General features: G+C 38.1%; 2 protein-coding genes across 3 annotated transcripts in view; both read left to right on the forward strand.

Moving 5' to 3' along the window:
• btbd8 (BTB domain containing 8) overlaps positions 1-6,647 on the forward strand; it is a 37,248-nt gene extending 30,601 nt beyond the window's left edge. Inside the window, exons 15-19 of the mRNA XM_079627329.1 lie at positions 217-802; positions 1,664-1,751; positions 1,859-1,980; positions 2,068-3,900; positions 5,717-6,647. Of these exons, the coding sequence (XP_079483455.1) occupies positions 217-802; positions 1,664-1,751; positions 1,859-1,980; positions 2,068-3,900; positions 5,717-6,234 (3,147 nt within the window). The 3' untranslated portion in view covers positions 6,235-6,647. The remainder of the gene's footprint in view (positions 1-216; positions 803-1,663; positions 1,752-1,858; positions 1,981-2,067; positions 3,901-5,716) is intronic.
• Positions 6,648-12,854: 6,207 nt separating this feature from the next.
• Positions 12,855-15,585, forward strand: LOC307007262 (uncharacterized protein). 2 transcript variants are annotated; one of them, XM_079629058.1, is made up of 3 exons: positions 12,947-13,102; positions 13,234-13,427; positions 14,639-15,585. In XM_079629058.1, exons 1-3 carry the CDS (start codon positions 13,008-13,010, stop codon positions 14,854-14,856), a joined length of 507 nt encoding a protein of 168 aa, XP_079485184.1. In that variant the 5' UTR covers positions 12,947-13,007; the 3' UTR covers positions 14,857-15,585. The 2 variants fall into 2 exon arrangements, with proteins under 2 accessions (XP_079485185.1, XP_079485184.1); XM_079629059.1 differs by having other exon boundaries at positions 12,855-13,427.
• The last annotated feature ends 513 nt before the right edge of the window (positions 15,586-16,098 follow it).

The raw sequence follows: 16,098 nt of genomic DNA on the forward strand, positions 1-16,098 counted from the left end.
TATAAAGACATTGGGCTAAGGAAACAGCTGTCCTTCAGTTATGATTTTCTTTGACTTGCAAGTATATGCTTTTTAGCCTTTTAATCCAAAGGTCGTGGTATAGTGCTTTGTTCCTATATGTCTGAGATTACCATCAAATGGGTTGCTGATCTGATTAATATTTTACAAAGCCATCATAGTCTTTCATTCTCTTTTCCATATTTCTCACTGCAACAGAAACCTACGAAATGCCTCTCGGCCACTTCATCTCCATGTGATAGCTCTACTCATCGTCCCATTAAGGCATCACAGGGTCCACGTGCTTCCCCTGCAAGATCTGTAGCTGCAGCATCAGGCACCATGAAGTCTGATGCTCTAGGGCCAACAGCTCACACGGTTCCTTCTGGGAAAACAAAATCTAGTAACAACACCTCACTTGGAAGCAAGAATGATAAAGTTAAGCCAACTCACACGCCAGCTAAAACCAAGACTTCATCTACTGTTAAACCAGTATTGAATGGCACTAGTGGTAGTGCTCCACGGGAGAATTCCTCCACTTCAGGTGCCCGTGGTTCACCTGCAGGGAAGACGGTGCTGGACAGGAAGCCAAACCCAGGAGCAAGGCCAAAGTCTTCCTCTGCTGGGTCTGATCTCTCAACAGGCCATGCTAAAGGAGGAAAATTGCAGAAGAACACTATGTCAGGGAAAGATCTGCCTCAGGAATCAGCCAGCAATGCTCAGAATACTCCATCTAACTCTGGCAGCACCTCACCAGACAACAGCATTGGGAGTCCTCGCAACAATGGCCACAGTACACCAACAGGTGAATTTACCTTCACACCACACACGTCCCTTTCGATACTCTACTTCATCTCGAGCCAGTCCCTTTTTTTACTGTGAAAAGTGGAGGCTTCCAGCAAAAAATGTTTTTGGCTTTGCTTCCAGCAAAGTCAGATTTAGTAAAATTGTCTAAGCAGAAAATCAGCCCTAAAAACAGCACTATTATTAAATAAGCAAACCAGAGCTTTAGGTCCATGGAAGTCAAGAAGCGTCTGTCACTGTAAGTAAAATCTACAGTATGTATGTGTGCTTCTGAGTTTTAATAAAAGTTAGAAAATTAGAATGGGAAAGGAAGGATAGAGAGAGAAGGAATGTACTATAGTTCTGAATCTTGAAATCCAGTATTTCGCCCCTTTTCTTTGCTTATTAGCTAGTGTTTGCCTGGTACTGACTCCCCTGTGAGTCAGAGAGTCTGTGCTCAGCAGAGTAGGTTTTAGCAGGGTATGTCAGAGTTAGCTTGTCATTAAGCTGCTTAGCACTTCTAAAATTGCACATGCCTGTTACCTTGCTCACAGTTCTTAAGGAATGTGGGTTTAGATACCACAGGGATACTGCAGGATATGCCAGTGTACTATGAGGTACAACAAATATCAAAACTTAATACATTTGAAATAAACACAATACATTTTCTTGAGTAGACCGTGTTGAGAACAGGATTGTAAATGATAATGATCCGTTTAATTAGATTAATAGGCTATACATTTAAAATATACACACAAATGTTTTATATGATGTGCTTGGAATTGTTTTTAAATAACTACATTCTATGTCGTCATTATGCAATGTCATTTATAAAAACATGTTTGCGTTGTTATAAAGACTGAATAATCCTTTTACATTGTAGGTCTCAGGTCAAAACTTCAAGCCAAGGCAACAACAAAATCTCCTCTGACCAAACCTGCCCAAAAAACAGACACTGAAAAGACTAGCAGGTGAGTTGTTCTATGAACGCAACCAGCCTGCGATCCTTAGACTTTTTTACTATGTCTATTTCTTCCAGTTGATAGTCAAACTTTGGTCCTTCATTTTTTTGCTACAGCCCCACTAATAAATTAAGCAAGACTAAACCTTCCACAACTAGCCGTGCAGTACCTGTAATTCCTGCATCCCGCTCAGATCCAAAGAGCAAGAGCACTGTGTCAGGCCTTTCAGAGAACCATGGTAAGAAACAGTCCGGTTTCAGAATGGATCTAATGGTAAACTGTTATTACACTAATGAGAGTCTTTTCTGTTCCCTCTTTTAAACAGCTTCATCTAGACCTGGTTCAGCCCTTAGCTCTAAAAAGCCTGCCTCCCCAAGAAAAGAGGTAGAGAAAGATATATCCAAACCTTCAACTATTAAGAAGACAACAAAGGCCATCTCTGAGTCAAGGCAGAGCATTAAAGCTTCCACGTCTTCCTCTAAGCAGTCGCTTGCTACCCCAAACAAAACGGGACTTAAACAGAAGGCTCCAGAAACACTTTCAACAAAATCATCTCTTAAATCATTTGGAGCAGTCAAAAACTCAACTCCTACTGTCTCTAAAAAACCAGGCACTGCTGTGAAAGATTCAATATCTAGCCCCAAACACTTAAAAAAGGTTACTCAGAAGAATCCAGCTTCTACCGAAGGTAAGACAAGAAGCAAGGAAGTAGTTGCATCTTGTCTAGAGAGTTCCAAAGTTCCTTCGTCCATAGAGCAGCATTCACTAGTCAGCCAGGCTATACTAGACCAGCCAGAAGTGGTTCCCAAGTGTATATCAGCAACTTCCACTAAGGTTCATGATATGGAGAAAAACAGTGATCCAGTGAGTAAATTACATAACACAGAGATGAAGACTCGAACTCCAGACATGCATACATATACTTCTGAACAGAGTGAGGTGAGCGGGAGTAAACTGGCCACAGCTCATGCCGTTCCACCCCATGTCACTGGATCAGACCGGGGCCTCAATTCCATGAACTCCTCAAAGGATTTCCCTCCTGATACACCTCTCAGTCTAGGGAGCATTGAGACACCCCAAGAGGACTCTTGGAATGGGCTTCATCCCCAGGTTAGCCCAGAGTCAGAGACTGGCAGTGCCACCACTTCTTCTGATGACATAAAGCCACGGTCGGAGGATTATGATGCTGGAGGCTCACAGGATGATGACTGTTGCTCTCATGAGCGTGGCAATTCAAAGTGTGGGACCATGCGTTGCTCTGACTTTCTAGGCCGCAGCAGCAGTGACACCAGCACACCTGAGGAGCTCAAGATCTACGAAAGCGGGGCTGGACTGCGTGTGGAGGTACGGCTCAGAGGACGGGAGGCAGAGACTACAAGTGAAGATGAGGTAGGGCGTCAAAGACCACGATCGTGGATTAGAAAAGATGAAGTGCCAGTGGAGGAGGAACCATGTGAAATGGATTCCGCATTAAAAAACTTGAAGAGTGTACAGAACCACCAACTATTCTCCACTGAGGAAGAAGAAGAAGAAGAGGAGGAGGAGGAAGAAGAAGAGGAAGAGACTGAAGATGAAAGATCGGAAGTTGAGGTGCTACCGAGAGGAATGGCTCCCCCAATAAACGAGCCACCTCCACAGTTCCAAGGTATTGTCAACCTCGCATTTGAAGATGCTGCGGACCAAGAGAATGAGCAACCAGAGTACCAGTCAGCTTCTAACTTCCGTCGCTCTGTTTTGCTCTCGGTGGATGAGTGTGAGGAGCTTGGATGCGAAGAAGGAGGTACCCAGACTTCGACAGGTGATGTCTTTGACAGTGAATCTCACAATTCTCAGACAGACTATTGCTCCCTGCAATCCACAAACACAGTGATATCTAACCACCAAGAAAAGGAAAAGGAGCCCAAACCTGTGGTATTCCTGACAGAGGTCCGGGGATCTCCACAGGAGAATTGTGCATACAATCAATCAGATGCCCCTGTGCAAGATAAAGACACCAGTGACGTTCCTGCTCAGGAGCGTCCTAGTCACCTGGACCTCCGGCTGGCAGAACAGTATGGCAATCTCCAGACCAAACATATAGACAGCAGGAAAGCTGACTTGCGGCTAGACTTACCTGAGCCGCAGCTGAATGTGAGCTCACCTGCACACTCTCCAGCAGGTAATGTATAATGTTAGAGCCCATCCCCCCTGACTGCAGTCTCAGAAACATCCACTCAGTTTCCCATCCTGACACATTCAACTCAAATTTTCAGACAATTATTTTTCAGTGAGGTAAATCCAGTGGGGTAAATCCTGATAGTTCATTGATTTAGAAAGTAGCACACTACTGCCTCCCCTCTTCCCTTCATGTAATCCTTTTCTTTAATTGTCTATTGTTTGCTATCTAATACTTCAAAAAGCTATAAACACAACTAAAATGCCTTCTCTGAGGCGCTATAGGAACTCAACAAACAAGTTTACAAGCTTAATTTTTACAGTAATATATCGATATGCTTGTGGTGTAGAACATCTGTTATGTGGTGTGGCTGGGAAGTCTCAGTTGTACTATTGCACTTAATATATAGGCACCCAAGTCCTCAATCATTTTTGTTTGTTTGTTATTATCCATGCTGAATAGTAAGCTTCTTCCTCATAGGCCAAGTCCTTTATACGTTGACTTTTCCATAAGAGATATTTATGCAAAAGACAAGCACCATGTGACTTGGCCTTTAAATATATAAATATATATATATATAGATGCACAAACATACAGTGAGCTAAGCTTCCTTTTAATACTGCCCATAAAGGACCACACCTTATAGAGGTCATGATGCTTTGAATGTGTTAGATCTAGATGTTTTTTATACTCAATATTGATGTTGAGTGTTGCTGTCTTACTTTTCAAGACTCTGTCTGTTTAGTCATCCAAACCAGGGAATCTTGCATGCTAATGCTAGACTTTATTGATTTTGTTCAAATCCCATCTATGTTTGTATCCATCTTCGTGTGTGCTATTTTTTTTTCTTTTATTTCTCATTCACAATATATCAAGCCATTTGTAGTTCTGTAGTAGTTAACCATTTTCTCAACTCTAGATTTTTACATTGTAGATTTCATTTTATTCAGTGTGTTTCTGTAGAATTAGTCGTTTTTCTGTATGTTGTGTTTTTAAAGAAAACAAATCTAAAACGGTCCTCCTTGTGTCTCTCTTTTTTCACACTTGTATAATGATTCCAATCACTGTTAATGGTTTTGCTTGAGTTTTTCTTGACAAGAAGCATATCTTGAGTTTGCCGAGTAAAGCAATAAGCACTCTTTTGCCAGCATGTCCCTCATATTTTCAGTGTAGCTTTAAGTTAAAAATTAAGAAACAATCTAAAAAGCTCTCGTGCTTGCTTACGTTTCAATGTGTATATTTAAGAGAAAATGCTCAGTTTGATCAGAACCAGAGAATCCATATATTTTGTGTGTGAACAAAACATAAGTTATGCTGGAGATGCAGTGACTGGCAAAAACATGCCTTTTACTGTTATAGCACTTGTGAACAAAAGAGACACATTCAGTGTAGGTTTTCCTCTGTGCATCACCTTTATGGCATCTGTCCATCCTTATCCTAAATTCAGAAGTTGTTCCATGGATAACATGGAAACTTCATGGAAAGTCAAGAGTTGCTCCATGGAAAACTTTGGATTTGCACATCTGCTTAATTGTAATGCATGCGTCATTGAATCAAATCTTGATTGATGACAATTAAAAAGTTATTACTGCCTAAGACAGAATATATTTTTTCATCTATTTAGTCTTTAAAATGATTCATACTTCAAGCTCGTCTTAACTGCATCATGGAGGACACAGTTGCACTAGGGGTGATTCTGTACATCATGTGGAGCTAGAAACAACGCATGTCTTCAAGAAAATGTTGGGTTTTTTTGTTTTTAAAGCCCACATACGGATAAAACACTTGGTCATTGTGCAGTATTGTCAATTATTTTTAGGGGACATTGATGGTTGTGACACATTGGATCAAACCTGCACACATGACCGGCGGTCGTCTAAAGCCCTGTCCCCCATTTACGAGATGGACCTGGGAGAAGCCCTCGAACAAAGAATGGATGCAGACAAGAGCAATGATCCCCAACAGGAGGAGTCACATTGGAATGGTAAAGAAGTAGAGACAGTGGACAATGAAGTCGGAAAGTTCGCAGAGAAAGACTGGAGTCTGCTTCGACAGCTACTGTCTGACCAAGAGTCCAATCTGGGCATCATAAACTCAGTCCCAGAGGATTTAAACCTTGCACAGTACCTGATAAAGCAGACGCTGTCCTTGTCTCGAGACTGCTTGAATGAACAGGACTACTTGTATCACGAGAAGGACACGTTTAAGCGCTGGGCCGAGCTTATTTCTCCACTGGAGGACTCCACCACCAGCATCACTGTGACCAGTTTCTCCCCCGAGGACGCTGCCTCTCCACAGGGCGAGTGGACTATTGTAGAGCTGGAAACGCATCACTGATGGCATCCTGGACTGGAATACAGCCAATGTTTTGATAGGACTCTTTGGATTATGGCATCCTTTCCTCCTTTCTGTGCTTCTTATTTGTTTTGGGGAGAAAGACAGATCAGTTGCAGCTTAAGTTGAGCGAAGTTACATGGCATTTTGTACTCATTGTACAGGTACTATACGAAGGACTGGAATAATGACCTCAGTGCAGTTGTTTTGCATGTGGGCGATTTTATAAGTTGTATTGTTTACTTGATGGGTGTTGCTCGAATCTTTGTAGAATACCAAAAAATGCATTTTCTTGTTGCTCTTTTTGTCTCTGAATGATGACGCTTCTAAAATGTTTTGAACAGAGTGTAGAGAGTACGTAAGTGGTTCTGGTTTACATTTGTTGTTTTAAAACAATAAAAGCCGTGTTGTTTGAATTTTGTTGCTTTTTTCTTTGTAAGGTATATAGATTGATACATTTTAATAATTTTATCTGCCTATAATATTGTTTTGAATAGAAAAACAATAATTTAGTCTATTTAAATGGTGACATTTTTTATAAATAATCATGCAATAAATCAAAGTAAATTAGATCCATTATTCTGGGACTTTTTGACCCCAAATGACCTTTGCTACAAACAAACAAATGAATTGGAATGATATCTGGTTGTATGTTAGCCTGATGTTAGTCCCTCTCAGGATGTTCGGGTTCTCTCAAGACTCCAGACAATAAAATGTGATGTTGTAACATACTAATGTATTTTTTTTTTTTCAGAACAAATGTAATATCACTCACTTATTATTAATGTTTTCACTCTACATGTGTATAGTGTTGGGGGATTTAAGTTTTTTTTTACATTTATATATAAAAAAAAAAATTATATCTATTTTTAAATAGGATGAATGGGGAAAAGAAGAAAAACACGATACTATTTTGTCAAATACAGAAAAAACTAAATCAGCCACAACACAAATACACAGAAGTGAAGTGGCAACCCTATCACATCCACATGTGACATGGAGTGACACCACAACACATCCACAATGAAGAACAAATGCAAATATACACACAACATAAACAAGTATAACACATAACACGTTCAGGTTTGACTGAAATAATGTCTCATTATTGCAAAAATTATAATTGATAAAAAAGCTTTTTTTATTGTTATAATAATTATTTTAGAATGTCTAAACATAAATCTAAATGAATAAACGTTATACCCATGAGGAAATGGCAAATGAACCATTGAGTAATGATTTAAAGCATCTGTTTTGAAATTTCATGTAATTTTAATTTTTTAAGTATCTGTTCTCCAGTTGATGGCAGCAATCAAACCATGGCACATTGTCCATGTTCTCTCCATATTTTTAAAGTGAATTACTTTTACATAAAAGTTGTTGTTTTTTCTTTAAAAATCATATATATATTAGATATTATTTTTTTCAGTATATTTTTATTTTGTATATATTTATTTATATAAATTTTTTAAAATACCTTAAATCCCCCCCCCCCCCCCCCCCCAACACTGCAGACCCCAACATCCTGAGAGTACATTAAAACGAATTTCGAGTGCAAATGGTAAAAAGCTGTGATTACACATACATCTACTATAACCACTCATTTAAAAGAGTATGACAATGACATTTTGAGTTATGGATTATAACTTATATTGTTTAATGTATTTATAACCCATTTTATTTTTTACATCATTTATTGAATCAAAAATAAATTGTACCTTACAGGAAGAGTTGGAAATAAATCTGCAGTTACATTATTCTGTGACGGCAAATAAAAGCAGAAATTAAAACAGCCAATACATGATTTGGATTTGACAAAAATGCCTGAAATTTTTTATAATACTACACTGTGCTATACTTATACCCTTAGATATTGTCTTCTAACAATGCTTCAAAACCTTACCTTGTCACTTTGAACATGAAAATGTCATTTTAAGGCTGGTGTATTTCTGTATCTCTTGGATAGTTAGGCTAAATCAGGACACTGGACTTTGAGGACAAAAAAAGATGAGTCTGTTCTCCATTGCTCCGATTAGCTGACTGTGACAGATGAAGCGCTGAAGGGAGAATCATTCTGTGTCCTTGCAAAAGTAAAAGTGTCTTGAGAAGAATATGCATCAGGCCCTCCTAAAATGACCAGCACACATTTTGTATAGTTAAATATGTATTAAATATTAAGTTCACTCAAATGAGTGTGGGAAAGTGTGCAATTCTTATTTTATTTGTAGGCCTATTTATTTTTTTCGTGTGCAATTCGTGTTCACTTAATTTTGGAAAGAAGTACGACGTCAACTAAAAATCTGGCTCAGGTGACGAATAACAATAAATGAAACATAACAGGTTGTGCGACTACACGGTTAATTACTCATAATCGGGTCAGAGTTAGACTGGCTGGAATGTCTCATTTGTTAATGTGCTTTTGGCTAAATGTGCATAAATCTGCAAAAACACTGGACAAGCTTCAGGTAGATCCTTAAATAGACACAAATCTGCAGAAAGCATTCTTATTCACTTTTCGACTGGCGCAGGATATTATATTATATTTCAAACATGCAATGTTTTTAACGGGTCCATTTTATGATTAACATTACAGTTTTTTTAAAGTCGCTAGGACACATTTCTCAATACTTAGGTCACTTTTTCAAAACTCTTCTTCACACAGTTCTCCTAACCAACTTTCAGCTCGGCACAGCAGTTCATTTCACATTCAAAATGCACTAAAACTACCACTTCAGACTAAAAAAATCACTTCATATCTCAAATCAACACATTCTTCCATAACACACTAGCAAAGGTTGACAGCCAACAAACACAATTTGTCACCCACAAAACAACGACCTAAAAACACTAACAACAGGAGCATCATGTTTTCAATGTTTTCTTCTGTAAAACAAGGACATCTCTCTGTTTTGTAATTCCAAAATACAATCATACACACCATCCACTGATACAGATACAATCAGCTGTGGTTGGTCCAATTGTTTTATAGCATTTCATTTTTAGATTTAAAATATATTTCATTACAATATTACTGTAGAAATTTAGCAAAATGCTGTCTTATTGAGTTTTGTATTATGTTATTGTTTTGAACTTAAGTTTAACAGTTTTGAAATCAGTATGTAAGCATGTGCAAATTCGCCTGTACGCAGAGTTTTGGCAGTTGTTGTGTCAAAGTGAGAAAAGAGTTAATTTAATTTGAAAGATGTAGTCATTGAATGAATTTTGTGCCAAAGCAATGATAAATGATCCACAGTTTAGCCCACATATACTTCTGTTGTGCTCACTGTGTGAAGAGTTTTGAAAAAGTGACCTAAGTATTGAGAAATGTGTCTTAGCGACTGTAAAAAACTGTAAAATGACCTTACCTACACTCTAAAAAAAAGTGTTTCTTCAGCGGTTCTTCAGGGGTTCTTTGCAGTGCTTATGGTGCTATATAGCACCACTGCCATTTTAAGAACCTGTTAAGCCCAGTTTGGTTCTTCAGCGGTTCTTCTGGGTGGTTAAGGTGCTCTTATGGTTCTACATAGCACCACTTGACAAAGGTGAGGGGCTATATGGCACTTAAAGTGGTTCCTGATTACAAGCCAATGAACCACTTTTAGTGCTATTAAGCACCATTTTTGTTTAGAGTGTATCTGGTCTTATCTATCTTTGTCTCCACCTAGTGGAGTTCTTTACTACTAACAGTTATACAGGAAGACCACAAGAATGGCAGCTTGTGGCAGATAGTTTGAGAGAAATGCTCTGACTATACACTGGTAATGGGGAAAAATCCATGTGCTTATCCAAAATCTAGTGTAATGACTCAAAACAAAGTTATAATGTTAGGAGATCCATGGAGACCATCCCATGTTATTTTGCAAGGTATCTTTTTATAAGAATGCAGTGTTCAAACTTTTAGTGAGAATAGCAGAGATTATTCTCAGTGCAATCGTTCACTCACGGTGGATTCAGTGTAAAAACTGGATGTTCTTATTGTACAACAAGATCATTTAAAGTGTCGCTGATCCTTTCTCTTTAGAACTTAGATTTATAATTGAATGTAATGACACCTCCCTAATATGACAATGAGACATCGTCCCTTTAGCAGCCGCAACCAGGAGCAACTGAGGAGTCTGATGGGGCAAGTTACATAATCTCCATCTCATCTGTTCTCTTGCAAAACACAGTAATCCTCTTTAAGACTGCGACACCCGCTGCCGTTCGGCTAAACCCATTTGTCTTATTAATTGCATGTGAAGTTTGTGAAGTCCACATTGTTTCGCTGTCAGGAGGAATTGAGTCAGATGGGATGAAGATTGGAGCAGCTGCAGTCTTGAGAAGAATAAAGTGGACATCCTTATTTATCCCTCATTTCAGAAAGTTCAGATAATGCGAAAATAATAAACCAGCCTATAAAGCATTCAAGTTCTTTCAAAAGAATCACATTTCAGCTGTGATGTCGATAAGGATGAGACATTAGGTGTGTTATATGTGCAATGGAGAGAGTTTCACATATTGGACACGTGACCGTTTAGATTGGTCAGTGTCAATGTTAAACTCCAAGATGATATATTTGCCTTAACAATTTTTTTCAACATCTCAAAATATTTTGCCTTGTATGTGCAGTCAGTTTTAACTAGAACTTGATATTATAATGTTATCAGAGTAAATAAAGGCAGCTTTTTACAGGAAAGCACAAGCCTGAGGCCCTGAGTCTAAATGTGAATATTTTCCTTTAATCATAGATCTCATTTGTGATGGCATAATACTCCTAGTGTTCAGCTGAAAAGTCAAGGAATCAATAGACATATTTGTTGGTTCACCCTCTCAACATTTTCTTAGGTTAGCTTATGGACAACAATAACAATATCATCATCCATAAGGAAATTAATCTGAATGGTTATGGCTTTAAAGGTAAATCTATGTCAATGTGTGTTTGGGTTACAAAAATCACAATCGCACAAACACAATTGCAGTTCATATCAGGAAGTCAGAATAACCCAAAGCTCTGGGAGGCCTGAATTAATTAGACTATTTTATATTTATTTAAATGTATTGTGTGTGTGTAAAGAACAAAATGTGAACAATACTGTGTGTGTGTGTGTGTGTGTGTGTGTGTGTGTGTGTGTGTGTGTGTGTGTGTGTGTGTGTGTGTGTGTGTGTGTGTGTGTGTGTGTGTGTGTGTGTGTGTGTGTGTGTGTGTGTGTGTGTGTGTGTGTGTGTGTGTGTGTGTGTGTGTGTGTGTGTGTGTGGTAACAGGTAAACAGTATTGTTCACAGTTTGTTCACGAAACAAAAATGTCAAATATTCACTTGCTTGATTTTAGTATTATATTAGTATATTTTGAGTTAGCTTTTATTTCTGTATTTTCTGATTAATTTTAGTGTACGCTTTTTTGTCATTTTTTTATTCATATTTCACTAGGCCATAGCTTTAATTATTTTTTTATGTCAGTAATTTTTGTATGCTACTTCATTTTGTTTCACATTTTAGTGTCTAATTTTCATTCAAGTTTTTCCATCTAATATTTATATTTATTTAATTTCGGCTTTATTTCAATTACCGGAAATTGTTTTAGTTTTAGTTAACAATAACAACCCTGTCTACTTGACACCACAGTAAGTAAACAACTTTCACATTACTAAAAGTATGGCAGAGCTCCATAATCTAATTATTAAACTGTATTATTCAGCAATTACTTACATAATTGAGCCTATAAAGTGCTCGTGGTGTCCCAGATCCCGAAATTCTTGTCCCAGCATGTGAGGACACCCATCCTTTGTCTCCTGCTGACCATGCTATCAACAGTGTTCGTGATTCATCACAAGACTGTTTTATTACTGACTGCACTGTCGAATATAGAAGAAAGCACGACAGAGCCAGGGCTTCTTTGATAAATAGCCTATGGTTAAGAACATTTATTTGTTGTTCATATTGACATGAAAAGCTGCTGTGCTCTGTGCTGTGGTGCCCTCGGGTAGACGAGAGAGTCTTAAAGTCCTGTTCAGATCTTCATAAGAACTGTATGTGAGAGACACACACCGTATTTTTAAACATTTTAAACTCCTCGTTAAATGATGATTTATCTCCTGAAGTCTCTTGAGAACAGACAAAAGGCCTGGTTATCTTCTGTTGATGTCTGACAGGCATGATTTTGCCGAATTAGACGCGTTCCTGGGTCAGCATATTTGTTGATCCTGGAACAACATTCCTGTCCGAAAATTTAATCCTAACCATATCCCCACCCCCAAACCCAACCCTATCCATAAGTTATCCCTAAAATCAGAGGGAAATGATAGGTGTATGCGCACATAACCCTGCAGTTGTAAGTAAACTTGACATTAACTGTAAACGTATCTGGTTGATTGGAATGTTGAAAACCTGATTGGTTGATTGGAATGTTGTTCCAGGAACATGTTGCACTTAAATCAGGTTCTGTGCGTAGTTTATGATCAATAAACGGTTGAAGAAGAAATGTGTTCAAAAGTAGATGGAGAAGTGCTGTGAAAGTGAGTCTCTTTCATCACATGTCAATCATTTGACATGTAACAGGAGCATTTGTTGACCAAAAGTGTTTTTAATGTTGAGTTAACCAGAATGCCTTGCATTGTCCATCAGTGTGTGGTGAAGTGTAAAAGGCCGTGTTGCTGAAGGCTGTGAATCAGGCTGGTCTCATGACTCTCTGTTCACTCTTTGTTTGTTTGCCTGCTGGCTAAATTTGATCTTGATAACAAGTATAAAAGAACACCATCTTCTCCTTCCTATTCAAGAGGATACTTACAGTTACAGACCGGATGATACAGAAGACTTTATTAACTAAAAGACGAGAAATAGACAAGCATTTGAAAAAAATGCAATGGGAAACTATCAAAGAAACCAGAATGACGAGGTTGTGTTCGGTTGAACAGCATAGCTTTGTTTTTCTTGTATTAGTTTGTGCTAAGTAGCAGGAAAATCAGGTTTAATATAGGTCACAATTTCGTTTAAATCCATCTGGGGTCTTCTTCTTGTTTCTATTAGCATTGTGGAGAGGATGAGTAAGTGTAAGAAAGAGTTGAGTGAGAAAGAGAGAGAGCGGTTGCTCATCCGCAGGGTCAGCGGAGCCAACGCGTCTCAGCTGGCTCACATGGAGAAGATGCTGCACGAAACCAAAGGCCTGCTGGAGAAGAAGACTGAGACGCATTCAGAAAGCCAAGCATGTGGCGACACTATGGGTATGTGTTTATGATCTTCAAATGGAATGTCTCTGAATGTGAACCTTGCATTGCTGAGTCAAAATAATGTACCTTTACAGTATAAATATGTAGACATCGTTAAAACATAATATCTGTTAAAACATTTTAGATGTATATACTGTATATATCTAAACATTCTTAAAATATTTCAACATTGTTAAATAATCTGTTTCTGGAAAATATATCTTGAATTCATTGTTCTTATCCAATTGACTTTTTTTTCTCTCTTTTTAAACAAAACTTCTAAACACATTTTCTTTCTCAAGACAAAAACACAAAACATGCTCTATTAATAATACAACCGTTCTAAATTCTAATGTCTTATATATTATATATAAATATTTACTTCTTATGTACTTCTTATTGTTTTAGGTATGTTTTCATGTTTTTACTAGAAGATGTATGTTATTTAAAAACAATTTTTGCACTGCATTCCACTCTTAGGCTACCCAGCTAACAGCGGACATTCTCAGAACTTTGGCTAACATTCTCACAAAGGTCTCTCAAAGTTATGTAGAAACATTGTTCCAATAATGTTAATAGAATATCTGTTCAAACGTATGTTTTAGCACAAAAACGTTATTTATACATTCTCCATGGAACTTTTTTCCTGAAACGGTTTAGCTGGACGTCCGTTTGACGTTTTTAAAATGACACTACTTGTTTCAGAATGCTCTGAGACCATGTAAAAGTAACGTTCCCATAATGTTTGCAAAATGATAATATGGAATGTTCCATTATTATCCGTATAACCAAAATGATTTTTTTTTTAAGTCGTCAGGAAACAGAAATCGCAATAGTCTTTTCTTCCCTATTGTGACGTATATCTGAGTGAAAGGGATTTGATTGGATCATTAGATTGTTGTGGTTTGCTATTGGTCAATCTCATGTGAGTGACAGATTGTCCCGCCCTCATGCCAGCAAACGCATCACCAGAGAAGAGAAGAGAAGAGAAGAGATGTCGCTGCTAGAGGGAGGGGACGATATTCCATTGAAAATAAGAACTGTCCATTTTGATTTCATGGTGTCTTTAATAAACTGGACATTTTGAATTGTAAACTTCCTGGAAATGTGGGAAAACGTTTTTATTAGCTTGGTAGCTACTTTTTATAAAGGCTATATCCATGATTTCCATTTTGACAAATGAATGTGTATTGAGTCTGACTGTTGTGTTTTGGCTCTGGTCTTAGTGTCAGATCTGGAGCAGAAGGTCCAGCGCAGCAAGCGAGACCGCCGTAACTCCCTGCACCGCACACAGCTGCTGGAGAGTCAGATGAAGACGGTTCGAGGTGAGCTCGTGGGCACGCTGGACCACCTGGAGGAACTGCGCAACATATTGCGTCGCTCACAGCAGAAATCAGAAGAGCGGGAAGCAGCCATGCAAAAACTTGCTGCAGGGCTGAGGTGAGACATCATCGCCCGTCCACCTTCAGTTCATCTCGTCGTGAAGACTTGAAGAAACAACTGTTCATTTTCACATTGGTTCACACATTCCTGTGCAACCAGATGCTGTTGTAACATCTCTACTGGATAATTAAAGCATGCCACAATTATTTAAAGGGCATTTGTTTACCCTCCAAAGATAGACACAGTTCTCCCAATTTGGTTGTTAAGAACTCTGATGTCTGACATCCTGTTTTTTATGTCATGTTTTCACTGAAACGCAGCCTTAAACCATAATTTAGCATTTAAGTATAGACATCCACTGAATGCCATGTTAACTTGTCAAATCAATTTCACACCCTGTCACATTTGACACATTGTGCTTATTAACTGTATGATGGCTTCAGAAAAGTGCTTTTTGTTTTAGTGTATGTCTTCACAGGACTTGTTTTGTAAGACAACAGATTGCGTAGAACTACAATGTCTAATAGCGTTGAGTTGTTTTATATGTGGAATAAGGAAAGTGGCAAATGAGTCCAGCATATCTTGATATGAATGCCTTAGTCACCTATATTCACAGCTGCTTTTGCCTTTTTTATTTACTATACGGTGAATTATTCCTGTGAATTTTCACATGATCTGCAATGTTACACATGCTGTTTCAACATTATTAGCACCAATTCAGTAATGCAGGTAAACTTTAAAAGCTGTGTGTGTGTGTTCATGATTTTGTTCATTAAAATATTGAAATGTCCTCCAGGTTGTACTTTATGAAAAGAAAACAGAAACATTATATCCATTTCAGTTGTGGATTTCCTCCCCATATCCTTAAGATCACCTTTTCATGTTGCTTTCGGGAGCTTTAGTATAAGATTCAACCCTAAATCTACTTTTCAGATCCTCTGCTTTGACTGAAGTTCTCTCATACTTTGTGGCCTCATTCCACTCTTGCTAGAGAGATATAACACCACTGACCTGTCTTCACTTTGCCTTGTAAAGGTTAATGGTACTTTTACCCTCATTAGAAAGTGTTTTACACATAAATATCTATATATTTTTTGTAAAATATGTTTAAAATCTTGTACATTCACTTGTTATGGTTGCTTCAGTCATCGTGGCTATTAGCTAAATAAACTTTGCACAGAGCGGGTAACCTCATGGGGGTCGACATGTTGAGACCAGCAGAACACCTTTGCTCGTGGACTGAATTAATCATGGTTGACTTGACTTTGAAAAGTGCATTTCTACAATGGTGTTGGTATCTGAA

Source organism: Phoxinus phoxinus (genome assembly GCF_949152265.1).
Source record: "Phoxinus phoxinus genome assembly, chromosome: 11".
NCBI lineage: Eukaryota > Metazoa > Chordata > Actinopteri > Cypriniformes > Leuciscidae > Phoxinus > Phoxinus phoxinus.

Bases quoted from the DNA above. Each gene is read 5' to 3' on its own strand.
- LOC307007262 (XM_079629058.1), top strand. From the start codon at position 13,008: ATGATACAGAAGACTTTATTAACTAAAAGACGAGAAATAGACAAGCAT. The intron at 13,103-13,233 runs GTTGTGTTCGGT...TGTTTCTATTAG, and splicing joins AAAGAAACCAGAATGACGAG to CATTGTGGAGAGGATGAGTA. The intron at 13,428-14,638 runs GTATGTGTTTAT...CTCTGGTCTTAG, and splicing joins AGCATGTGGCGACACTATGG to TGTCAGATCTGGAGCAGAAG.